The following is a 27,517-nucleotide window of genomic DNA, read 5'->3' on the forward strand; positions in this document are numbered from 1 at the left end:
TAGACTCGGAGGACAGTGTTCTTTGTAGTTGAATATCAATAAAATTCATGACTTCAAAAAAAATCTAAAACTAACAACACAAATCGATCTGAAAGAATCAGAACGTTCGAGTAGCGATAGCAATGTCTGGAAGTCAGGGCTTTGAGTCAGCAACTTTCTAGTCTAATAAAACTCAGACAACGACATGTTCTGGTATTGCCAGCCATGGTGGGGCTTTGTATACATACGCTGACAAGTAATTAGCAGCTATCAGTTTCACTGCCGTAATGATCTGTACATTTGTACAAACAGACGTTGAACCAGACAAAAAACACAACATGGATGGCTTCCAGACGACACCAGCTGAAGTGAGAGAGAAGATTGTTCAGTTGTATTTAAACGGTCTGTCATTTTCAGAAATTGGTAAACGTTGTGGTGGTGTTTCAAAGCAAACGGCCAACTACAAAGAACACTGTCCTCTGAGTCTAAATTTGCAGTAACGTCGTTCTTTTACCACCTCTCCGTGAATTTGATAGTCTCTGTGTGTGTCACCATTGAAACTGATAGCTGCTGTAAAGATATAAACATACTACATAGTAAATTAGTTTACAGACATCTTGCTGCGTCACCTGCTGTTTTAGTCTGTCTGATGTTGGCGCAAAGTTGTAAAAGTTGACCACTAAAAGGGTAAATTTGTGAGCAAACTGACAAACCTAATTCGGTAGTGTATCAATATCCAGCTGTATCTCATCGTCAAAATAATTGGTGCCGTCACTGTAAAATACCAGTATCACATTCAATCTATAAGAAACTTCCAAATCATGTGTGATTTTATATTTACCATGGGAACGGTTCTCCATGGTCACCATCTTCGTTTTATGCGTCATTCCATCCGTTACAAAAATTTGATCGAATGAACAATTTGCTAACTGTAGCGAAGCACACACAAATAGCATTAATACTCGAACCTGAAGTCAAGGAGTAAGGGTAAAATGGCTGTCAATGGAATGTTGTCCAATTCTTCCACATCTGTACACACCAGAGCTATTTCATTTTGCATATCAGAGACCGTCCACCGAGGACTGTGTACACATGCCTTATGTAAACTCGTGCAGGAGACCCTTAGACAGATCCCGCTTTAAATGCTATTAACATAGAGGGTTTCAACCAATCTCAAATTGCATAACCGTACATTAAAACATAGGGGATCGCACAAAAATCCGTCCCCATGAATAGGGATAGGGGTAGGGGTGTCTAAGCACAAGGTTTTATTGCTTTATCATCTGATGAGTTTGAGTGCCTAATTTGCCAAAGACAAAGACACCAAAGCTGCAAAGAAAGGTTGGTGGTATAAATCTTTATTGGCAATATATATCATAGTCAAACGTATAAAAATAAATTCAACCATAGTAAGAAGAACCTTGTCCTGAGACCAAGACATCTCTACCCACATCCCTACCCCTGGGACGGACTTTTGTGCAATTCCCTATGGTTAAAATGGATCGCAGAAGAAAGATAATGACTTGTGTACGGTATGTCCCTCAACACTTGTTAAACCATTGTCCACACACGACATTGGTCCCAACTATAGTAATTGCTTTGTGGTCTTGTGAAAGCGTTCGACTTGAATATTGACTCTTGACTTGTCCACTATTCCTCCTATCCATCTACTCGATGTCCGTATCGAATCCAATTCAGTCGCCTTCAGCCGCATCAACCTTGTGATCAAAGCTGGCATTGTAGAATGACTACACAATTTTTAGTAAAATGATAAGTATACTGGAGAACCTATGATCAAAGTTCAATAACTGCACTTGTCAGGAGTATGTCGCACAGCAATGAACTTCATTGGTCTTAGCATATTCCAAATATTAATGGACTTGACATAGAAAATAAAAATATTAGGACAAGTGGGGAAGACGTATTTACTTTTCCCAGCGGATCTGTGTGACGTCATTGTTGATATATTTTCTCTATGTTTAAAACTTTGACGCATTGATCCCAGGTGTGCTGTAGGAGCTACTCTTTGCATTTCTAGAATTGTCCCCATAGCAATACATGTAGTTACATAATAGTATTGAGGACTCTGGGGAGTCCATTATATGGCGTGGACAAGTCCAGCCTGAGGTGTTTCTTACATTCTAGGCAGGCATGTCGCGTATTCATCGTTTGTAGAGGCTGGAATAAAGCTTTGAAAACATAAGCCACGGCTAATTGGTCTTAGCAAGGTCCCTCTGTGTACTAGAGGGACCGTTGCCTGAGACTGGTCTCTGCCTCAACAGGACAGAGGTAATCCATTCATTCCACTGGATATTGGACGCCAACAAAAGTCCTTGCTTTTCAGATGTATTTTCCCTAATATGCTTTACATTTTTAATATGTACGTACACCAACGGAGGTAGCAAATAGAAGGATCTGTGCACAACGAGAGGTTGCACTTTAAGTTTGCTTGTTTAAGTTTGAACTGAGGTACTAAACAAAGTCATCCTATCATTTGCATTTTTAGACCACCACAGCTCTATAGAAATACGTTGCTGGATTCAAACATAGACAGTGGAGCGAAAGAGCAATCGGGTATTTGCATAGACCACTGCAGTGTGTTGACTTTGTATCGGCATGACAATCAACAGTACCCTGGATTCACGGCGTTGCTCTCAAGGGATGTGAAATCCAAGAAAATCATACTACATTTGTGAATAATGTCATTAAATGCGTCATCGTATTTAATCAGAGTTACGCTTCTTTTCCAGTCTACAATCCTGGGAAAATCACTGAACTGCATTCATGGAATGGATCACACTTCACACACACACACACACACCCCCACTACCCCCCTAACACACACACAGAAACAGACGAGCCCTGGACACATGCACATTGTGCACGTAACGTAACTGATATTGAGAAATGGAGAATGAGGTTGCATGAAGCAGGAAAAAAAACAAACAAAATCATTTTTTATATGTATTTAATATTTTATTGGGTTACTTGAGGTTTACAGAAAGGTTGTTTTTGCAATTGTTACAGGAATATATTTGACATATCTTCTGGTTTTCATGTAGTAATACAGGTTAAATACAGGTCTTGTACTTGTAAATAAAAGGAATATCAAGTTGACACACGCACAAGGGAAAAGAAGAAAGAAAAACACCAATGATCTTAAAAACTGTCTCCATTTCTTAAGATGAAAATTCAACTTATTCTTTTTGTTAGCAATATGAAATTCCAAATTTTGAATATTTTGCAGATACTTTTTGAAAGCGCCCAAACTGGTTTTGTTTTTGATATTTTGATCTATAAATGTAACATTTAGCTGCAAGGATTACAAAGTTTAAAAATAAAGATCATCTTCCATATCCAAGAATAATCTCCGACAGACCTCTTTTGGCAGGGATGCCTACAAACGCCCCCACACGGCAGAGTACTCGACTCTACTTCCTTCAGGGGACAGCATTTTCTCAAGCGATCTCCCCACCTGAATGTACACATCCCTAATAAACCTGTTTTTATCACATATCTTTCACATCTTAATCTAAAGTTTAACAAGCAAATTGCTGCATGTAGGAGAAATCAAACTCGGGTACTATTTTCCTTTGCCGACTATCTTCGTGACTAACCAAGTCAATGAAGGTACCCTTTACTTGGTGTTTAGGTATAGAGTACCGTAGTGTTCAAACAATGAAGGTACCGTGTACGTGGTTTATAATGAAGGTACATAGTACAGTAGTGTTTAACCGATGGACGTACCCTATACGTGTATTTTGGGTAGAGAGTACCGTAGTATTTCAAACAATGGAGGTACCATGTACGTGGTTTTTAGCATAAGGGTCGTACAAATGTCCGTCCACAGGGGTAGGGGCAAGGGTAGGGGTGCCTTGGTCTCAGCGTAGGCAGAGTAGGCGGCGCCAACGGCAGTAAAGTGGAGGTATCCAAGAGGTGACCGGAATGTTGCTCACGCTTATGATTTAGCGATGTGTCCGTCGAATTCGGCCGAAAATCACACGAAACGAGCGTTTTTTAAGCAAATTAAGTACCAGGTATGAATTTTGAGAATGATAGGGAACGATCGACGGTTACATGATAGATGAACTTGCTACTTTTCACAGTAAAATCGAACGTCGAAGATGACATGGTGGCATAATCCCTATAGGAAATAGCCATTTGGTTTCCTGACTTTGTTTTTCTCAGGCATATGTACACACGTCTATGCAAAGGTCCTCAGGCTCCGATGATGATGATGTTGTTGTTTTTATTATCGTTGTTGTTGTTGTTGATAGTATTTGCAGAAAGAACAAAGTATGCGCTGCGAAATTCAATACAGCCTAACTATACATGTGCGTTGCAGCCTAACTAAACTATGCGTTGCGAATTCAATACAGCCTAACTATACATGTGCGTTGCAAATTCAATACAGCCTAACTATACATGTGCGTTGTTGCCTAACTATACATGTGCGTTGCAAATTCAATACAGCCTAACAGTGCGGACGCAGATATGCGATTTTTCCGTTGTCACTAAGCATGCTTATGCCAAATTCCTCGTTGCCAAGGGGTCCTGGCGTGCGCTTCAGAACAACATCAGACTGACTGGGTGACGGTTCAGGTAGGTGGAGCTCTCCAAATTTTCGTTTAATTTCGCCAGTAAGTTTGAGATCGAATATTTTAGGTAATCTTATTTTAAGAATACTGGTGTCCGAACAAAATTGACCGTTCATGCAGTAATCCTCCTCTAAATAATGTAAATATGCCCAAAGTAAAATTGACATTGCTGACGATAGTGGATTGTATCGTTAGGAGAAAGTTCTCAGTATTATGTCCTGCTTTCTAATGTTAACATTTCCGTCTCACGGCCTTATCTTGAATAATTTTGGTAATTTCCGTAACAGTTTATGTATAGGAATATATTTTGTGAATATCGCTTCTGGAGGAGGTCATTTGACGGTACGATAGCGTATGAAATGTAGACACCTGAAAACCGGAAGTACATTAACTTTCCAGGCGATATAATTGATGATAACTTCATTCACAATATTCATATTTAGTATCATAGTCGTTTAATCCAGTTATTTGTTAGGGAAGCATTAAGTTGACAATCTGCTGTCGCTTACTTAATGTATTATCATGCAGAATAGCTATAAGCGTCGCGGTATTTCAAAAACAATACCATGCAAGTTACCCTCGAGCCACAGTCACTTGCTGTTCGATATACGGCGATGGCCGCTTTGGTATGCATTAGAAACATAGGAAGTAGGAAAATGGAATAGCCGCTATACGCACGTACAGCCGAGTTCGGAGACGGATTTTCCTGACAACAAGCTATAGTTTACTTAATAAACCAACGTCGATGGCTTCCAATACGTCTCTGAATCCATACCTGTTATAGTCTATCGTCAATAACGCCCTTCTTGCAGTTTTGGGTACGATTTCCGATTCTTCTCTCGATTTTTCTCTGACTGTCTACAATGTGACGTAGTATTAAACAAAAAAACAAAAACAAAGTCCCCTTCCTATGACCCGCGTCTTTAGCCATAGCAGTGACTTTTTTTTATCTTCACCAGTGTACACATTAGAGAAAATGATAGTCTAGAGGGCGATGCTGTATACTAATTAGGCTTCAGTTCATATCAAGCATAGGGAGTCCATTGAAGTTCACGTCGGATGTGCATTAAGTTTGTGAGATGAGATCCTATCAGAAACAAATGAGAACATTTAGGTCGGACGATTCCATAGAACAGCTTATATGGAAGGATGTTTTGTGAAAATCCTGTTTTATATAACAATATCTGCTACCGTGATATCTGTTAATATATCATGCATGTTTATCCATTGAAGTGATAATTTTCAAAGAGTGTCATTCTTTACAAAATTTACGCACTAAATTGTCCTAACAATTGACTGAGGACTTGATAAATAATCATTGACAAATACTTTTAAAACATATGTATAATTAATGATAAATTTGCTGGTTTTTAATATGCATGTATATTAATAAGTGCCACTGTGGTGTGAACTTATTCTTTCAGATCAACACTATGGACTGACGGCCAGTGAACGTTATGCGTGACAAGACTGATACATTTAAATTTCTTTTTGACATGTCATTACAACAATGATTTATTGCCATTAAAGACATTAATCATTATTACAATCTAGATTTGCTGCAATTTTATGAATTTTGGTTCAACGAAGTACAAAGATCCACAAAGATTTTAAGATTTATTAGTAATAAAGCTCTACAAGTTACATTTGCTAGAACCGAATTATTTAAGCAGTCTTTTTGAGTAATTACCTGTACAACAATTTGCCTTCAGCAATAAGAAGTTGTACAAGTGTTAGAGGTTTTAAGCAGGCTTGTTACAAATTTTATCGACAAAGCTTTTTCGACACTTTTACATGAAACCTGTCTGTGTTGTAATGTTGTTGTTATCCTGTACTTTGTCTTCTGTGTATAAGTTTTCTTTGTGTTTGACCCTTGTGAAAAGAGGCGTATACCTATCATGGCTATAGAGTTAAAATAAAGTTTATATTGTTGTTGTATTGTTATAAGATACTTATTGCATCAAATTGTAAAAGATTTATAAAAATACGTATTTTAGTTTCGGTAAATCGCATAACCTCATCATTGATTAAACCTGTACTTTTAGAACAATAATGAAGCTATGATTCTTATAATTTTTCCCTTTCTGGCTCAATATGCAAGTGTGCATTTCAGAAAAATCAGTGACAATCAGTAATAGTTCATTTTTGTGTATGGTAAATTTACATTGACCACTTCAGAGATACAAGGCTTCAGTGAATTGCCTCATTTTTTACGCTTAATTTTCCGCACTTTTATAGGGGAGATACTTTCTCCAGCGCAAAAGTTCAGGATGGGATTCTTTGAGAAACGCGTCAATGAGTATCGTCGCCAGAGGGCAACCTTCACGCATGCGCTTTAGCTGTTGTTTGCGGGATTTGCAAGGACTACCTGTACCAGTCAGTGCTATTTTAAGTTAACATTTCCGTCTCACGGCCTTATCGCCAAAGCTTTTTGTACACTTTTACATGAAGCCTGTCTGTGTTGTAATGTTGTTGTTATCCTGTACTCTTCTGTGTATAAGTTTTCTTTGTGTTTGACCCTTGTGAAAAGAGGCGTATAGGGCCTACCTATCATGGCTATAGAGTTAAAATAAAGTTTATAGGGCATATTGTTGTTGTATTGTTGTAAGATACTTATAGCATCAAATTGTAAAAGATTTATAAAAAATACGTATTTTAATTTAGGTAAATCGCATAACCACATCATTAATTAAACCCGTACTTTTAGAACAATAATTGTTAAAATAATTGAACTCAGGTGTAGCCTGGAAGCTGTGATACTTGTATTTTTTTTCCCTTTCTGGCTCAATATGCAAGTGTGCATTTCAGAAAAATCAGTGGCAATCAGTAATAGTTCATTTATGCTTTTTTAGTAAATTCATATTGGCCACTTTAGAGATACAAGGCTTCAGTAAATCGCCTCATTTTTTATGCTTAATTTTCTGCACTTTTACAGGGGAGATACTTACTGTAGCGCAAAAGTTTCAGGATGAGAAACGGTAAACGGTAGCCGACTGGTTTTGTGTGAGGCCTAGCAGCTAGGCGATGTTGCTGTGAGTGTGTGGGGGTTCGTATCCCGTTTGGGTTATAGTAAAAATTATATTTGAGACGCGCTACAATGAGTATCGTCGCTAGAGGGCAACCTTCACGCATGCGCTTTAGCTGTTATTTTAGGGATTTGCAAGGACTACCTGTAACCCGCCAGTGCTATTTTAAGTTAACATTTCCGTCTCACGGCCTTATCGCCAAAACTGAGGGCATAGCGTTTCAGTTGGATGTCTGTGTAAAAGGACAGTGACAAAATCAAACTTGGAGAAGAAACATGTAATGAGCATGACCGGAAAATTCAGGAGTGAATGAGTTGTATTTTCTGTCAAAACGCACGAGACAACATTTTGACTTCGCGATTTTCAGCGATATAAACTAATAAGACACTAAATAATGTACGATTTGGTAAATCTAACTATTTATCTTTCAATTCGCCTAGTTATAATTAACATAAGTTGAATTCTCGATGAACTACAGGCGATATTTCTTTACAATGTGTAGCGCTAGATTTAGTGATTTTTTTTGAAATTTTCGCGTTCCATACCACCCACGAAGGAAAATCGATTTTGCGCGTCTCGGGTATCTGCGTCCGCACTGTAACATTAATGTTAGGCTGTATTGAATTTGCAACGCACATGTATAGTTAGGCAACAACGCACATGTATAGTTAGGCTGTATTGAATTTGCAACGCATAGTTTAGTTAGGCTGCAACGCACATGTATAGTTAGGCTGTATTGAATTTCGCAGCGCATACTTTGTTCTTTTCTGCAAATACTATCAACAACAACAACAACAATAATAAAAACAACAACATCATCATCATCGGAGCCTGAGGACCCTTTGCAAATACGCGGCACGGCCATGGAGCTACCAATGGCTCGACGGAGGAAGAAAAGAAATCGTTACAAAACCAGTGCTAACATAAGACAAAGACACCAAAGTGTGGTTGATTAGGTTCTTGAGATGGATAGAGAGGGAAGACATAAACCTGGTTGAACTTGAACGTGAGCTTTATTGACTGGTTTCAGTGCAAGTACAACGAGGCGCTGCAAGACAACGCACGTCTGCACGCCATGAACACTAGAAAGTTCTAAAATCTAATACTCTTAGTCACGTGACCGGAGGTGAAAACTAACGTAATGATTGACAGATAGTTTGATACTTTTACTGTGCACAGAGTTCGTTCCCGACATTTACTCCGGCCCGCGAAGTATCAGTTTACTTAACTCAACAAATATGAAATTCAATGAACTATTGAAACATGAAAAGTTGCAAGCATAACTATTTCTTTGCACGAGAACTGTCCGTCAAAGTTCTGATAAAGTTAACACATGAAACTCAATACGACGTTAATTGTCATTGTTCATCCGTGGCAATTACTCTATTCCACTCCTTGATTCGTCTCATAGCCTCCTTTGTTGCTCGTCTGGATGAGCGTCGGATGTGATTAGTTGTAGCGCAATCATCTGTTGATGGGCTGGTTCCGTTGACATCGCCAGTGTTTATTTCAAGGGGATGTAATTTGGTGATAGGTCGGTTGCTAGGTCCATTTGCCGTTTTAATTTCAGCTGAGCGAACTAACCCGTCGTTGCCAGCGTTCAGTTTCTGTACAATGGCTAGTTTCCATTGCGCACGTTTCTTCTGACTGTCGTGTATGAGTACGACGTCTCCGACTTTAATTTCATTCGTAGTGGAGCCCCTCACGCAATTAAAGTCTCTTTCCTTCAGTGCAGTCAAGTATTCGTTGCTCCAACGAGCGTGAAATTGCTCTAAAAGTCTTGAAAGACGATGAGATCTCTTCTCCAAGACGGTTTGCGACATGTAGTTTGGATCGCGTAGTTCGTCGACGTTGATGTCGTCGTACGGTAAAGTGGTAATTGTTCGGCCGACGATGAGTTGCGACGGAGTTAGAGGTAGGGGTTCGTTGCAGTCGCCGTACACGTAAGTCAGTGGCCGATCGTTAATTACTGCTTCGATCTCTGTGAGTAGTGTTCTCAGCTCATCTTCGTATATGAAAGCTCGTCGCAGTACTTTCTTCAGGCATAATTTGTAATGCCAATCAACCGTTCCCAGAACCCCCCCGAACCAGGGGATCGCTTCGGTATGAAGTCCCATTGGACGAGGTGGTTCGCGAGAAATCCCCTTACAGATGGAGAGTTCATGATTTCGTGAATTTCCTTCGCTGCTGCATGATATGTTGATGCGTTGTCACTCAACATGCGATGTGGTAATGAGCGTCGGGCAGCGAAGCGACGAAATGCTCGTAGAAATGCACCAGTACTCATGTTTTCCACTAATTCTAAGTGTACACCACGTGTCGTAGCGCAGGTGAATAAACAAACATAGCGTTTGGTTTCCTTGCTGATTTCCGATTTAACGTAGAGTTCCCCTGTAAAATCGACACCTGTTACGGTAAATGCTGGGTGATCGGTAACTCTCATCTTGGGTAGTGGTGGCCTTATAGGTGCCTGATATGATTGTCCGATTACGAATTTGCAAGTGACACAATGACGTGTGACTGATTTCACAACAATGCGAATACTTGGTATCCAATAGTATTGGGTAGTGTTGTGACTGTTCCTTGTAAGCCGATGTGCTTGGAACGACGATGATGATACAACACGATGAGGCGCGTGAAGTGATGGTACTTCGGTATCAATGCTGGAAATTTTGCTGTTTCCGTCAGCGGCGAGTTGTGAAGACGACCTCCACAGCGGACAATGTGATCTTCGTCTAGAAAGAGTTTCAACTGTTTGACGAGTTGTCCGTGTTTTCTCTCGTTTGATTTGAGCAGTCTGAGTTCATCTGCGTAGCACTCTGATTGGACGCCGATGATCCAAAGTTTCTCTGCGGCTTTGATCTCTCTAGCGGTATTTCACCGGTTACCCGATTGTTAGGATTCCGCAGATTTCCGACAAAACGTAGAACTAATGCTGTTATCCTACGCAGTCGAGTTAGAGAACTGTAACAATTAACATCAATAATCTTGGTAATTCCCGTGTGCATTTTGTCTGCGTTCGCGTGGTTTGTAGGGTTTGCCTTTACTACCATAGCGGTTTCCTGTTCGTTCGCGTCTGTGTCTGTGATTAGCCTTGATACTGGCCAGTCACCGGTTTTCAACCAGTACGGTCCGTTCCACCATAGCTGTGATTCCTTTAGTTGCTTTGAGTTAATACCCCGGGTGAGGACGTCGGCTGGGTTGTCCCGCGTTGGGCAGTATTTGAAAGTAGCATTCGGTATTGTTGTGCGAATTTCGTTCACTCGGTTTCTGATGAAGCGTGGTAGTGTTTTGTCACTTCTAAGCCAGTGTAGCACGATTTGACTGTCTAGCCATAGAACAGATTTAGTTATGTTGATTCTGCTAGCCAGTGCAGTGTGTACAAACTTGGTCAGTCTTGCTCCGATTACAGCTGCCATCAATTCCAGTTTGGGCAGAGTAATTTCTTTGATCGGAGCAACCCTGTTTTCGCCATTACGAGTGATGATTTCGAATCATGGACCAGATATGTAGCGCAACCATATCCTTTCATACTGGCATCTGCGAAACAGTGGAGTTCGTAGTCGTTATTGTCCGAACTGCAATCTGGAAAATATCGTCTAGCCAACACAGTGTCAGTCACATGATCAAGGTCGTTTCTAATTTCTCGCCAATTAGTAACGATTTCTTGTGGGAGAGACTCATCCCAGTCTAGATTTGATTTCCAGATTTCTTGGATAAGCATCTTCGCTCTGATGTGGACAGGTGATACGTATCCTAGTGGGTCGTACAATGAAGCGACGCGTTTGACGACCTCGCGTTTTGTGTGTAGCTCTGAAGTATCACAGTCACTCTGATCTGTAAGCTTTGTATCCTTGTCCTTATAGCCAATTTCGTCAGTAACGTATTCCATTTCATGCCGACAAGGTTTGTGGTCATTTCTGGATGGAACGTTCCTTTGCGTTCAGCGATTGTCCGTAGTGTCGCATCGTTCGTTGATATCGCACGTAAGTTGAAACCGCCTTGTTCCATTATATCGTTCACTTCGATGAGATAACTAGTCGCATCACCGTTGATACTGCTCAAAACATTATCGACGTAAATATCTTCCTTGATTGCGTTTGCAGTGTCCGAATCGAATGTGTCCAAATGAGTTCTGATGACAGCATTCAGAATGAACGGTGAACAGGTAGCACCAAATAAGACTGACTTGAACTGATACGTAATGAGATCGCTTTCTGGGTCTGCGGGATCAGACAGCCATAAAAACTTTGTATACTGTCTGTCAGCGGCATCAAGTCCCATGTGCAGAAATGCCTTTCTATGTCGCTACTTATGGCCGTTCTGTTCAATCGAAAACGAAGCAAGATGCTGACGAGATCATTTAGCATATGTGGTCCCGCCTCCATACACTGATTCAAGCTCGGTGATTGGCGGTCAGCCTGACAACTACAATCGTAGACTACGCGTATGGGTGTTGTCAGGGAATCCTTCTTTACAGCGTGATGCGGAATGTAATGTCCGACAGTGACGTCGTCGATCGGTACCCGTTCTATGAAGCCTCGCTTCTCTTGTTCGTTGATGATCCGATTGTAAGTGTCCCGAATGTCCGGTTCTAAGCGGCGAATCATATTACGAGTGCGTTTGGCGGCAATCTCGTAATTGGTTGGGAGAGGAGCATGGTCCTGTTTCCATGGCAACTTCGCAGAGTATCGATCACCTTCTCTGGTGATACAACTGTCCCGATAAGTTTCGAATGTCAGTTCATTTTTGACGCTTTGTGGATCGTCCGTAATACCGAGTGTTTCTAATGTCCAGAAACGTTGCAACGATTGTTGTTCATCCGATGAATCCAAAAGTAGAAATGTAGAATCTGATTGCGACCATGCACGCGTCCGGGTACTGGACCTGAGAGCAGATAGCCTAACTTTGATGATACCGCTGTGGGTGGACCTCGTATTATCTTGTCGCCAACAAAATCCCAGTAGAAATCTGCCCCGATGAGTATGTCTACGACGAATGATGGGCAGTCCGAAAGCGGGTGAGCGAGTTTCAGTCCGCGTAAATGAGTTAACTCGCCGAGTTTCCTTGACAGCTGATTCTGTAGCGGTGCAGCGATCTTTGGTACGACCAAAGCTTTCATTGGAATGGTTTCTCCGTTTTCCGCGATGACGCTTAGTTTAGTAACTTTGAAAGTTCTCGACCGAGGTGATTTGTCGCCGAATACAGCTAAATTTATTGTCTCTTTAGAAGTTGTAACTGCGCCGATTTTGTCCGCGAGATCTTGGGTGACAAATGAGCGTGTTGCCCCTTCATCAAACAAAATTGTCGCTGTAGTCTGTTCGTGTGGTTTTGATGGATGCCGTACGTCTGCGATAGCTGTTTTCAACATCACTGAACCAAACTGATAGTCAGTGCCAGTTCCTGCAAATTGTACACGATCAGTTGATTTCGTTTCAACGGGTGTGTGGCATATCGACGTATGATGCTTCTTACCACACTTTCTACAGCGCGACTTGGATTTGCAAACTTTGACTACATGGTTGCCGAGGTAATTAAAGCATAGTCTCTTCTGTGTAACAATTTGCTTGCGTTTATCAATGTCTGTTATGACGTCACAGTTGTTGGGAAAATGACTTCCATTGCAGAGCGCACATTTCGGTTTTTCGCGGGTTTTTTTCCCTTGAGCATGAAAAGCTGCAGTTGATGCAATGTCACGAGATTTGTAGGTTTCTGAACCCATGAATAAATCAGACTGTGAGCCGTCTTCCAATGCTTCGACTTCCTTGAGTATAGCGTTTCGTAAGTCCGACAAATTCCACTCATCCTCGTGGTCGCGCGAAATTTGTGTACGTGTTTCGCCCGGTAGTTTCCGCATGATGATCGGAACAAGCAAGTCCCCGTATGAATCTTCGCTCTTACCAAGAGCCTTGAGACCGCGCACGTGCGTCTCCAATGTATCGTAGAAATTTCGCATGCTGGAAATTTCTCTACTCGGTGCCTGTAAGTCCCAAAGAGCTGACATGTGTGCGTAGATAATCTTATGATTTTGCCCATACCGTTTAATCAGAATATCAAGTGCGTTTTCGTAGTTTGCGTCTGTCATTGAGAGTCCTTCGATCGACTTCAACGCTTCTTCGCGTAGCTGTGCTTTGAGATACTGGAACTTTTGTACTCCAGTCAAGTTTGGATCGTTGCCGACTGCTGACTTGAACGAATCGTGAAATGTTATCCATTTGAGTACGTCACCTTCGAAAGTAGGTAGTTGTAGCTTTGGTAGCTGAGTTGTTTTTCCTCGCTGGGTCACTGGGGTAGCGGACGAAGACTCAGAAGTAGATAACCGTTTCAGAGTATTTTCCCTTTTCAAAATTTGCACGCGAGTATCGTGCAGGTAGTCGTCTGCCTCTATGATGAGATTTGTGAGTTCGTCTTGTCTTGCCGATGTAAGTATGTTTTCATCCAATCGCTGCAGGTAGTCAACCTTCATGTGTAGACTGTTGATAATTCCTTGTAAATCCAACAGTTTGTCTTTTTTCGTTTCCTCCGAGATGCTAGATTCGACGTCACGAATCGCAGAGTCTGCCATCCCAAGTAGTTTCACAGTTTGTCTTCTGTGAGCGTCCCTGAACGTTTGTGACGATGCTCGTGAGGTGGGCCCTGGGTCTCCTGATGCGGCTGCAGTTTTGCCCTCGTTCTGTAACTTGGGTGCTTCTTCCCGTCCAGTCGCCATGTCTATCCTATCCTAATCCAATTCAATCGTGGTCTCGGCACCAAAGTTTATGTGGTTGATTAGGTTCGTGAGATGGATAGAGAGGGAAGACATAAACCTGGTTGAACTTGAACGTGAGCTTTATTGACTGGTTTCAGTGCAAGTACAACGAGGCGCTGCAAGACAACGCACGTCTGCACGCCATGAACACTAGAAAGTTCTAAAGCCTAATAACTCTTAGTCACGTGACCGGAGGTGAATACTAACGTAATGATTGACAGATAGTTTGATACTTTTACTGTGCTCAGAGTTCGTTCCCGACACAAAGCTGAAAATTGGTGGTATAAATTTTATTGGCAACATACATCGTAGTCAAACGTATCAAAATAAAATAGGCCTAAACCATAGCAAAATGAACCTTGTTCTGAGACCAAGACACCCTTACCCCAACCCCTACCCGTGGGGACGGACTTTTGTGCAAACCCCTATGTTTTTAGGTATAGAGTAAGCCTTACCGTTGTATTTAAACAGTCCAGGTACCCTATACCTGTTTGTCAAGTAGAAAGTACCGTAGTGTTTAATCAACGGAGGTTCCCTATAGGCCTACATAGTTTTCTCGAGTCCAAAAAATTGACATCGGTGACACCCGATTTTTCTTGATGATTTTTGACAGAGCACGGTTGAAATATTCCTTGGGGAAAGTTTGAGCAAAAAGTTTACATGTCTTTCATTAAGGAGAATACTACCTTATACCTCTGGAGGCTTTTTATACAATTATTGACCTGCTGGGGGGCTATAAGTTGTGAAAAGGTCAATTACATGCTTGATTTACAGCCTGATCTTCAACTTAAAAGCGATTCTCTTGATTTGAATTTGAAGAGAAAAACAGGAAAATTCGGCCAATTTAGGCATCTTTGGCCGCTACGGCAGTCCTTTTTTTTTGTCTGGGTGCCCAAAACGCCCCCACACGGCCGAAAACATGACTATGCTTCCCTCAGGGTACAGTATACACATATTGACTGGCCATGAGGGCAACAGCATACGTCTGTACCGCGAGGGACTGTGAGTCTCCCGAAAAAACAGTCTGTTTTTTGGGGTGACTCACAGGCCCGAGGGGTTAAAGACGTATGCTGTTGCCCTCATGGCCAGTCAATATGTGTTTTATAACACACCTCATCCGTAGCCATGCATAAGAACGTACTATACACAAAACTTGTCGCATGTAAACTTATGATGTAATATGTGGAGTGGTTCGGCAAGAAAGTTTTAGTTATGAAAATACTATCCTTCAAACCAGTCTGTCCTGAAAATACTGTCCCTTGCCATATTTTTGTGGAAATAATTTTCCTCATCCTATTCTGCACCTTTAACACCACTCTCCATCCAAAACAGTGTAACTTATAAAATTTTCACTTTTACTTGTGCCTTCTATAACTAAGGAATAGTCATAACTGAATAAAAGATATTACTTAATGGTTATATTTGAAAGAATATGTGAGAAAATTAGATGATATTTTGGAGTTCAATTTAAAGAGTTGAAGCTCATTTGTCTTTGACCAGCATAGCTCTATGTCTATGAGTATACAAATGTCAGAAAAGAACAAATGAAATAGGAGTAAACTTTAGCTGACTGTAGAGTTAGAGATAGGCTGTTGTGTAGATTGTGGGGTGAACACGTTGGCCAGCCAGTAATTACTGCCAATAAAAGCCAAATGACTGCGGGCTGCTCTTCCATGATTCAATTGTGGCAGAGTTTGACATCATGATTGTAAAAATAAGTGAAAAGGCTACATGCGGATGTCAAACTCTCAATAAAACTGACCGAATCATAATTTTATGTTTTTACATAAATCATGGCTATGCATATTTATTGTCTGATTTACAAATTTACAAATTAAAACTTACACTGAAGACAAAACTAGCAGCACCAAATTATTACATGTTAGAAAAATGTGCAAGCTGGTTTGATAAAAAAAATCTTTGAAAATACATGTACTGTATTAAAATTCATCTCTCATTTACATCTTTTACACACAATCATCATTATCATTGCTCATTACATACAATATTTATATTCTCATATCTTCAATACCATGACCAAAAACCATATACAACAGCTTTTCCCCCTAGTTTTTGATAATTATCTTTTTTTGCAAATATTAGACTTTAATTAGTACCACCACTCCTGGAGTCGGATCAAGTTTTTCTTTGGATGTAAGTTCTGTCGTGTACAGCAAGTGCGTTGTGATAAATTTATCATCCAGGAATATTGTAATCAATGCTTACTTTGTACATACATGAATCTAAACTGGACTGACATACCATTAAATAATAAAAATGCTGGAATTATTCTATCATTTTACGCCGTGAATCAAAAACGCTTGAGAGAAGCATCCAGTATTACATTCACAATTATTCCATGTGAAAGTCGTTTCTACAGCAATGTGCAGCACCTCAGAACCTTGCATTTCATTGGCTGAATATCATTGTTATTTATTCTATCCTTTCCAAACAGCCAATCAGCTACATGACAGCCCTAATTTCAGACTCCTTAAGTTGTCATGAATAATTATTACCTGCCAATCAGCTACAACCTTCTGAACTGCTGCACATTTAATAACATTTCATCTCTGTGTGGGTTTTTTGCATATTAGGAGAAAATGCTTATTTTGACAAATATATATATACTCTGATCATGTTTCTTACATAAAGAAAACAGAGATTTGTGAATACAGTATTTATCTTCATGAGGAAATCAGAAGTTATACAGAGTTAATTCATGGTGATCAAGATAAAAGTAGTTTAATACAAGGACACACAGCCTATTTCATTGTTACAAAATCAAAACAAAATGTGTCGACAGCAAAATAAATGAAAAGTATGTCTTGAAAGTGGCTGTAAAAACTTAAAGCATATTGTCTGCTACAGTACTCAAAACTAATTGAAGTTCTGATTTGGTTGATAACACTGAAGTTGAGCTGATGATGGCATCATATTTTATCATTATTCAAAACTAACTCACTGTGTTTAAAAAGAAAACTGCACAATAGAGTAAAACTGACCTCAATGCGTTGTCTTTGCAAGATACGCATTCATTCTTTCCGTTCAAAATATAACAAATCAATCAGATTATAAAACATGAATCAACCATCTCTTGATAATAATAAATAGATCATATGTTCTCCATAATTTTTTTACTTAAAAAAGAAAATATGATTTAGAACAGATAAAAGTAAACAAGAACATTAAAAGATATACACACTTCTTCTGTAGAGCTTTACCAGTTTATAATCACATGCACCATCTCAAGCAACGATTCACAACAGTCCTTGTTTGGATTGAACCACAATCACCATGTTTTGAATGAAACCTTTGGGATTTGATGCAACGCGCACTTTGAACAGCCAGGGTTCAAACGAAAACCAAATACAGACATGAACATAGAGCCATGCATTACAAACTGATTAGCATTTTAGTGTTTACAGTCGAGATATCACTTCCTATATCACTTAAATGACAGAGAATCAAGTTGGTTAAAAACTATCTTGAAATTATATTAAATAAAAATCCAAAATAATTTTAAAACTTACAAGTGTAAAAAGTTGTTACTTTTTCCTTCTGAGAATGATTTCATCTTTCATGTGTGAATTATATACAAGGTTGTGCACAATCTAAATTCAATAATACTGCACATGAATCATGGAACGGTGCTAAAGTGAGAGTGGATGGGGAGTTTACATAAAAATAAAAATAATCCACTTTAAATTTACAGGGTAACCTGAATGAGTAATATTGACACTTCAACATAAAAGATGCATTAACAGAGGAACATGGAAACAAAGAGAAGGTGCATTCTTTTGTGAAACTAAAATGGTGCATATTTTAAATGGTGCATATTTCATGATAATCTCATTTCGTTCATCCATGTTAAGTTTAAAGAAAGATTCATCATCATGCTTTGGGATTCACTTTGTGATTAATATGTGACGTATATTTCAGCTTTGTTGTGCGGTACTGTGAGACACTACACTGGACGACCTGCTTGCCTGAAAACCAACCCCTCTGATATATTCTGAAATCTGGTGACAGTCAATTAATTACAACGCCAATCAATGTTCCATAACCAGAAAACTCAAAACTCTCACGACAAAAAAATACGTATCCCATCACTGAAATCATGTACAATTTGATAAAATTTCATCTACATTTCTACCATTTGGATGAATTTACCTGTAACTCATATGACATAGTGTTCATAAAAGTTATAATTGCGACTTGTGATATTTACAATGGTTACATGACCAGAGTTGTATTATACAAATCCATTTTACAATCCAAGCATCCCTGACCCCGACCCTTGACCTCACCATTGACCTGACCCGTTGACCTCATCTTAAATATCAAGGTATCTATCAATGCAAGGTAGTGATTCTCCTATCTAAACAGATACATTTTTCAAGCGCCACATTGCTTTTCTGACTGATGCCCAAGTCGAGTATATATCCTTCTGTTTTCAGCTACAGCGATACTTTGCAAACCAAATATACAAACAGTTAGTACAAGCAAGTCTGGAGGAGAGACTACAGACATTTGGTGCGGCTGACTTTCAATTATATTGCTGTGATTTCTACATCATCTCCTTCAAGTCTTGCTTTCCGTCTATCTGTGATAGTACTTAGAACCATGACTGTCTCTGTCAAAAGCGACTCAAAAATTGAATCTGAGAGTTGCATTTTTACAGCGAGTTCATCGTCATCATAGTTTACCCACTCCGGCTCTTCTTCCCGGAGTTCTTCAGTCAAAATCTCATCTACATGGTCTTTTTTCTTTTTGTTAATCCACTTGAGAGGAATCAAATCTGACTGTGGTTTCTTTTGCAGGCCAAGCAGGTAGAGGACTTGTTCCCGGACAACCGATTCAAGCTCTACAAAAGTCTCCGGTGGTCGTGGCTTGTGGTAATACTTTCTGGCTACGCGTTTTGGTTTCATCCAAGACGGCCTGTGATGGTTATAATCTTCACAGTATATATCCCTAAAGACTTCACCGGTTAGTTCAAACACCATTTCTTTGTATGCTTTCCTGCTGACGCTTTCAATATCAGCACCCTTTGTGTCTGATCCGAGGAAACTGTCCGGCGTACTCAAGTTTGTGATCGGTTCCCCGCATTCCTGTTTGTTGTGGAAAACTCTCAGGGCTTCCATGCACAGATCTACTGCTTCTTTTTGGTTATGTGGTACTGCATAGAATACTTCTTCAGTGAGTCTTTGCAATTCGACATGTCGTATGTCCGGTGGTGATCGTTCCCTAGCATCAAGCCTGTCTTGGGTGCTGCCTATCTGTATCTCATTATCAAATGACTGCCTCTGAGGCACTTTGACAATGGAGTTACTTCTTGGCATGGATCCAAAGTCATCGTCAAACCATTCTCCATCTCCAAGAACATCTGCAAAATCATCGTCCAGAGTTTTCCACAGAGAGTCACCAGATTCTCCTGGCACTGGTGAACGCGGACGAGCTACTGGTTCTGGGAAAGCAGCGTCATCGGCATTATTTTCAACCTTGATCCTCTCGGCAAACACCTCATCACTGAGCGGCTCATCATCATCTTCTTTCCTGTTCATATCAACCGGGCTTGGCGTGTACGGTGTATCTATTCTAGGCAGAGGGGACAGAGTCTGTGGTGGAGTTTCAACATTTGCATCTTTCTCAGGAGATGGCGTACCCGACACAAGTGATGGTGGTTCTATCTCTGTGATTGGTGTTATTGCACCATCATCTTCAAATGACATTTCAGCCAGTTTTTGGTCCCTATTTCTCTTGATTGCCTGCATCTGTCCCACTGCCTCAGTAAGCAGTGCTTTTGTTATATCGTCTGCAACTTTATTTGAAGGTTTATAGTCATCTTTCAGGGTAACCTGTTCACCATGCTTATCTTGTTCTATGAGAAGCATGTCAAGGAACTGAGTTTGTTCCTGTTTCGTCTCTCCCTCTTTCTCTCCTCCGACACTAGTTTTCTTGTCTGCCACACTAGCTACATGGTTCAGTGTATCCTTGACAACACTGACCGTCAGCTGATCAGTGATGGAGTCCACAACGTCTTCAAGAGTCTGTCTGTGAGGTTCATCTTCATGAGGTAGGGACGTGTCGTCTTGGCTGTGCTCTGTGTCATCCACTGATGTTTGCGGTGACTTGCAGAAAGCTTCCACGGCTGCTGCTGAAGTACTGATGATTCTCTCTAACTCACTGTCATCTATAGTGGAATCCGCATCGGATGTTTCCTTCTTTGCGTCCACACCAGACTTGATGGTGTGCTGTTTTGACACCGACGACTCACTCGACTCATACCGGTGAAGTTCTTCCTCTTCAAATATACCGTGTTCTTGGGAGAGCTTTTCCGGACTTCCAGCTTTCATTTCCGGACTACCAGCTTTCATTTCCTCCTCGATGCTCTCGATCTCAGATTCCGTTTCTTCGTATCTGTAGTCATCGGGCATGTGGCTTAGTTTATGAGGAGGAGCAAAAATACCATACCCTGGCTCACATGTGAAATATTCCTGTCCGTTTATTGATCCATCATTAGTACCTTTGGGCACATCGAGTTCAACTCCTCCCCAAAAGCCAGTAGCAAAAGATGTCTTCCCTTTGAATCTGAGAGTTCCAGGTTGTTTGTCGCCAACGAGTACTCTGTCCCCGATATTGAAATCGACCAGTTCATCTTGAGGAGTTGGTGAAGCAATCGGAGTCCTGTCTTGGTCAACAGGTGTCACACTCCCACTATCCTTGCCAGCATCTTCTACCTCCTCCTTCTCAGTATCAAAAAATTCCAACAAATCTTTCTCTTTTTCTTTTTTCTCCGACACATCCTTCTCTGGCACATATTCCTCTTGACTGATGGATGCTTTCAAGTCAATGACAAGTCCTTCTGATTTCTCACTGGACGTTGGCACACTCATGTCACTGAGGTGTTCGCTGATTTCATCTTCTGTTTCTGACTTTGGACTTGACGTGCTGGTGAAGTCTTCACTATAACTGTAGGATTTAGACTGTGTCCTTGACCTGACTGACGACACTGATTTTTCACTCTCTGACACGTCAAACTTTTCCGGAGACAGGGACATTTGCTCTTGATCCTGAGATTTATCAGGGCTGACTGACTTATCTAACTCTGCTGCCGGTGATGCAGGAGGCGATCTGCTGGGCTCTCTAATCTTGCCGCTTTCTGTAACCATTGGCACTTTTTGCTTCAGATCATCTGCAGGTTTTATAACGGATTCCTGACCTTGCTTGGTCAGTGAGATCCGCGGTGACACTGTCTCTGATGGTGTTGATTTGGCACTCACGGCAGACAATATGTCCTCAGCAATCTCTGATTCTCCAACCTGGCTCGGCAACTCTTCTTGTATTTCACTCTCAGACTTTGGAAGCTGGCTGATCTCGCTGACAGACTTCATGGTTTCAAGGCTTGGTTTGCTTCCAGGCTTGGGAGGCTCTGATGGTTTGCCGACGGGTTTCAATGGTTCATTCTCAGAAGAGACATCAGATCTCTCCTGAATATCTGGAAGCCTTGGAGTAAGGAAATCAGATATTCCTGATCTGGCACTTCGGGCTGACAGAGGAATATCTTCTGGTATCTCTGATGCATCAGTGACATCTGAAAGACGTGACGTCGGTCTGGAGTCTGGAGACTGTGATCTGGGTGGTGGTGGTCTAGGTGAAATTACTTCAGGACCTTTGTCACCGAGACGAATACTGATACTGTCTGATAAGCTGTCTTCCTTGTAACTCCTCTCTTTCCTCTGTGCAGCAAGTCTTCGTCTTGGACTCATTTCTAGTAACAAAACAATAAAAGAAATAAATTTCATTTCAATAAGCTGGCAATTTTGTGGTCAATAAGGAAACAGAATAACTCTGTCAATGGTATCAGACAGTATTGTGCTAAGTAACTCTGGACAAAAAAAAATTGAAATTACTGTAGTTTCCGCCTCAAAATGAAAGACTTAAACTTTTGCTCTTAACTTTTCTCAAAAGTACCACTCTCTTTCAAAATAAAGGGTAAAATCGAGATCACGATGCAAATTTTGGTACTAGAGAAACAAATTATCTGATAATTACCCACATTTGAAATTAAAAATGGCTGCCACCCCTCAAGGGGGAATAAAATTCTAGATTTTCACAAAACTAAGTTTTAAACTTTATGTACTCCATAAGCTTCAAATTCAGCCCGATCAAAGTGGTACGGTAAAACAACATTTTAAAGTTTTAGAGTATAAATATCTGTCCCTGAGGGGCATTCTACCATGATAATAAAACACCCAGATGCACTGAGCTAAGATATTCAAATTTCAGTATGGGTCCATTGTAATAGAAACAACAGAGGACACATGACGCAATCAAAGAGACAATAGAAATTGTGATGATGGCATTGGAACCCAACGGTGCTTGGGTCAAAAAGATATGTCGGAATTCTTTTTTGTTGAATAACATGATACAGGCACTGACCTTCAGGTGGTTGCGGTGTAGGTGCTGGTGTGGTGGCTGGTGTAGTAGTGGCACTCCATGATGTATAGCTGTCCGTGGCTTCTTTCACAGATTGTTCATCATCAGTACTTGATCTTTTACTAATATCAGCATCAACACCTTTCTTCTCCGGAGTGATAGACGTCCTGGAGTCCCTGGTAGTGTCAGGACTGGATTGTTTTGGAGATGTCTGTTCCCTGATTCTCTTGGACTCCGCTGCTTTTGGTTTTTTAATCTGAGGTTTAACAGTGATTTTATCCTGGTCTCTTTCCTTTATCAGCTCTGCCTTTGTCTTCTCAATGTATTTTTCATACGACTGGAAAATCAGAAAAGAAGTATTTGTGATTAGAGAAGGGGAACAATGTACAAGTATTAATAAAATCCCATTAAAGTAAACGCATTAAGGATATAGTATGCTGCATGGTTAGCTATGATAAGATACCATTTGATGCTTTTCAAACAATTCACTGTAATGAGTCAGATCTGAGTTCTAAAAAACAAACTTAGTATATTGCTTTGAGAGTGGTCTTCATCATTTCAGGTTCATCTAGATCCTCAAGAGTTCCAACACCTGGTGATAATTTCTCTTTAACCTGGTGCTAGCAGAATATTCCATGCAAGACTGCACTACAAAGGCAGAAAGAAGCGCCTATACTTTTCAGAGCAGACTCAGTTCATATCATGTTCAATGCCACATCTAATATCATGTTCAATGCCACATCTACAATGTGTGCAATATTATCATGCTATGGCATACATGTTCATAATGCATATATGCTAAAGGGAGGAATTTAGGTTAATCTTACCTCTAACTGCTTCTTTAGACTAGCTTCCTGTGCTCGTAGTTTTTCTCTGTGTCTCTTCTTCTGTTGTTTGCGTAATCTTTCAACTTCATTCTTGCGTTTGCGCAGAGCATCCTTGAGGGCTGCAATTCTACCTTCCACATCACTCAGGTCAGATGTTGTCTCTGTGAGATACACACAAAATATCATTCCTGAAAATGCTCCTTTCATAACTGGCCTTTCCCAGCTTTCTTTTATAATGTATGAATGAAAAACTTTTTGAATCAGAAGGAAAGGCTGTACATTTACATGCACATGACACAATTGTAAATGTCTGTATTCTGCATTTTATGAAATGTTCCCCAATAGTATAGTAATCATTCATTAATCAAACATAGGGACATTGTGACTACAGTTCCCATATAGAAACCATACTTTCCACACTGACTGGTATACAGTGACTACAGTTCCCATATGGCAACCATAGTTTCTGCATAATGATTGAGCTGAAGTTCCAATATGTCAACCATAGTGCACACATAGTAACCACACTTCAAGTATATGGTAACCTTTCTTTCCACATGGTGAATTCAGTTCCCTGTACAGTTACCATACTGTTGCACTATCATTGCTGGCAGTAGTACACCGGTGTCCACATTCGACATTAACAAGTAAAATTTTTCTGATACAGAAAGTTCACACCTGTAATATTTTTCATTGGAAAGCATCACTGCTGTAAGTGGCATAATTTTCACTCATTACATCGGCAAATATCACACAATATATCCTCAGAGACTCAACCAAACCAAAGTTTTAACCCTTTCACTACCATGGTTTAGCCCAAACCCATTGTTATTAATGGCCTGTTTACAGGGAATTGGGGGTGAACAGGTTTAGACTCACCAGACTGAGTCATAGAGAATGATTCTTCAGATCCACTCTCCTCGTCTCTTCTCGTTCTCGGTGACAGTGGATATCTGATGGACAAACTATTCAAGCTTCTTGGAGTCTTTGCCCGCGGAGATGGAGACAGTCCACGGCTTGTCACTGGTGCTGTGGTCTCAATGGACTCAAACTTTTCATTGGCATAATCCTCAGTGACTGTGGTGTCATCGCTGGAAAAGCCGTTACCGGTTGGAGCTTGAAAACTGTGAAGTATAAGCAAATGTCAAGGTTGTTGTACTCTAAAATTTTTTCAGCAGTTTTCACATTTACTTATAAGCTGCAATGTGCTAAGCCTGGGGGACAGATATTTGGACTTTAAAATTTCTACAATACTATTTTCATTTGGTATACCACTTGTGGGAGCTCGTTTTGAAAATTCGGGAGTAACTAAAGTTTTCAATGGCTTATTTCTGTGAAAATTGACAATCATAAATTTTCCCACACAGCTACATGTAACAAATGAATGGTAGTAAATACTGGATAATTTGTTTCTCTAGAACAAGATTTTGCTCAGCAACCTCTGCTCTGATTTTTATTCTTGGTTTTGAAAGGGTATGATTTAAAGTTTATGTACAGAAAATTTGAGGGACAGTTTAAGTCTTTGAATTCAGAGGAATGTACTACCGCAATTGACAAAAGCTTATCTGACACATTTTCCTTGTAAGATCTTGAAACAAGTTAAAACTCTTTATGCCACAAACCCTGGCTCTCACATTAGTTTTTGTTGATGTTGACTATTCACATAGTGTTAGTCATTTGTCTTCCAAAAGTTAACTCAAATGGTAAATATTAGATTACTAACGATTAATTTGTTCTGAGATGAAATTGATGTACATCCTGTCTCTTCAAGCAGTACACACTGACCTGTTTTTATCTGTCTGTGATTCTGATGGTATGTCTTCAGCAATGCTGCTCATCTGGCTGATTTCTTCTGTTATTGAACTGTCGTCTTTCTCTGACACTTTGCTGTCTTTTACTGCTGCTTTCTCGTCTGAAAAAAACATCAGAAATGATCAACATAAAGTATTTTCATTTCCAGTAGTGTGGTATTTCAGTGCAGTCTTTATCAGCCATGAAATAGATGTTTTGTACATAGGTGTTTAAAAGAATTAACACTAATTTGTGTACTTCAAGCCTTTCACAGGGAATTGCTAATGTTAGATATCTTAAAATTTTGGTAAATATAACCTGTGCAACTATAGTAGTTCAGTTCAGTAAGGTGTGACCTTGCATGACCCAACTTGACACAGTCTTACTACGTTTGCCAGAATGACACTGTCAAAATTTCTGGGAAGTGAATGATCTACGTAAAAACCTTCTGAAAATTAGATTCAATGTTGTACACCACTTTCAATATTTTGAAATAGAAAATTACAGTCAAAGCTGGCAAAATATTGTTGCAGAACATGAGAAGGGCAACTTGAGTCTAAAAGAGAGAAAATTACAGTAAATTAGTGGCCACATTCTGCAACTGTAATAATGCTATTACAATGTGTAGATTTGAAGCTGTCAAATTTGGGAAGCAATTCAAAGTCTTTTAAAACCCCTTGAGTGCTGTAATTTGTTCCTGCAAAAATTTTAGTGCAATATTTTACCAATTCTTATGAATTTTTCTGTAAAGTTGTTAATAATTTTGGACCAAATGGTTATCACATTTCATTGGCTACAGATTTTATCAACATTTTGGCAAAAATCTGAGAAAATTTTATAGGGGTTTATTTTGTAAAGGCAACAGAAATTGATATTGGCTCTCAAAGGATTAACAAGAAGAGTTTCATCTGACCATACAACAGATTTTCACAGTTCCTATTTTGAACACGCTGTTATTTACCTTTGTCTTTCTTGGTCTTCTCATCTTGTTCTTTCTTAGTTTTACTGTCACTTGGTTTACCTTCCTTGGCTGCCTTGGCTTTTTCTTCCAACAGTCTCAGAGCTTCTTTTTCCATGCTTTGTACTCGTAACTCCTCTTCATCTAACTTCTTTTTCCATTTCAGCAATTCTTCTTCGTCAATTTTCTTCCATTTCAACAGCTCCTCTGCCTTGGCTTTCCGTTTCAACAACTTCTGTTCTCTCCTGGTCAAAAACCTGTTCACAAATTGGTTTGAAAATTCATTGGGCACTTCAAAGAATCAATGCAAAATGAAAGCTCTGGACAAAAATTTTTAATTTTTTTTTCTACACTCAGTCACATTAACAGACACATCCCAGCTGGACAACAACAATCAAAACTCAGTCATTTCACTTGCCACTTCACTGTTGATGTGAGTTCAAAGTTCCATTGCTTTGGAGTCAATGATGGGCGGCAATTTGATGACTGACTTGGTTCTATATTGCTAAAAAATCTTCTGCGTAACTAATTGGAAAAATTAAATAGCTAGTTCATGCAAGTTCAGATGGCTAACATGTGGCTGTATCTTCGTAGCTTGAAACAGTCAATTTTATTGCTCCAGAATATGGTGGCACACCACAATATGCCATGATGTACAACATCATAAAGATTGGCAATAGTACGCAATGTTCCAATCTGTAGGGCAGACAGATTGATACCAAAGATGACTTACTTTTCATTGGACTGTTTTTTCATCTTCTTCAATTTCTGCATGACCTTGGCCTGCTTCTCTGAAGCTGACAACTGATTATCCGATACAGCACCTGGCACAGAACAAACATCAGTCAAACGCAAATTGTAATATCACTATTAAAATACATAAAGGCAGAGATCTTTGGTATGGTTTCTATTTAAACTTAAGAACAAAGTTATCAATATCTATAATTATCATTATATTTCAGTGGTATTCAGAGTGGGCCAGATGATATTACTTAGTTAGAAAGACAGGATTTCTGGAATGTTTGGGGCCATCAAAGAATTCTTTCATCTCTTGTTGTGGTACCCATTTATTTATACTTTGTACGATTGTTAAACAAAAAATGCTTGTGTCTGAGCAGCATGTCATGTTAACATGGCCATAGAGGGCGCTTTGT

General features: G+C 39.9%; 3 protein-coding genes across 7 annotated transcripts in view; all 3 read right to left on the reverse strand.

Annotated features, from left to right (window-relative positions):
• Window positions 1-8,961: 8,961 nt before the first annotated feature.
• LOC139114908 (uncharacterized) lies at window positions 8,962-9,720 on the reverse strand. Its single transcript, XM_070676835.1, has one exon. The coding sequence runs from the start codon at window positions 9,718-9,720 to the stop codon at window positions 8,962-8,964; it is 759 nt and encodes a 252-aa protein (XP_070532936.1).
• A 2,669-nt stretch (window positions 9,721-12,389) lies between these two features.
• Window positions 12,390-14,312, reverse strand: LOC139114909 (uncharacterized). Its single transcript, XM_070676836.1, has one exon. It carries the CDS (start codon window positions 14,310-14,312, stop codon window positions 12,390-12,392), a length of 1,923 nt encoding a protein of 640 aa, XP_070532937.1.
• A 1,811-nt stretch (window positions 14,313-16,123) lies between these two features.
• LOC139152590 (centrosome-associated protein 350-like) overlaps window positions 16,124-27,517 on the reverse strand; it is a 50,062-nt gene continuing 38,668 nt past the window's right edge. For all 5 annotated transcript variants that reach the window (XM_070725830.1, XM_070725829.1, XM_070725827.1 and 2 more), the window contains 7 exons: window positions 27,097-27,187; window positions 26,367-26,620; window positions 25,400-25,526; window positions 24,494-24,738; window positions 23,615-23,775; window positions 22,791-23,124; window positions 16,124-22,119 (listed from right to left, as the gene is read on the reverse strand). In XM_070725830.1, the coding sequence (XP_070581931.1) occupies window positions 18,902-22,119; window positions 22,791-23,124; window positions 23,615-23,775; window positions 24,494-24,738; window positions 25,400-25,526; window positions 26,367-26,620; window positions 27,097-27,187 (4,430 nt within the window). In that variant the 3' untranslated portion in view covers window positions 16,124-18,901. The remainder of the gene's footprint in view (window positions 22,120-22,790; window positions 23,125-23,614; window positions 23,776-24,493; window positions 24,739-25,399; window positions 25,527-26,366; window positions 26,621-27,096; window positions 27,188-27,517) is intronic.

Source organism: Ptychodera flava, chromosome 16 (genome assembly GCF_041260155.1).
Source record: "Ptychodera flava strain L36383 chromosome 16, AS_Pfla_20210202, whole genome shotgun sequence".
Taxonomy (NCBI): domain Eukaryota; kingdom Metazoa; phylum Hemichordata; class Enteropneusta; family Ptychoderidae; genus Ptychodera; species Ptychodera flava.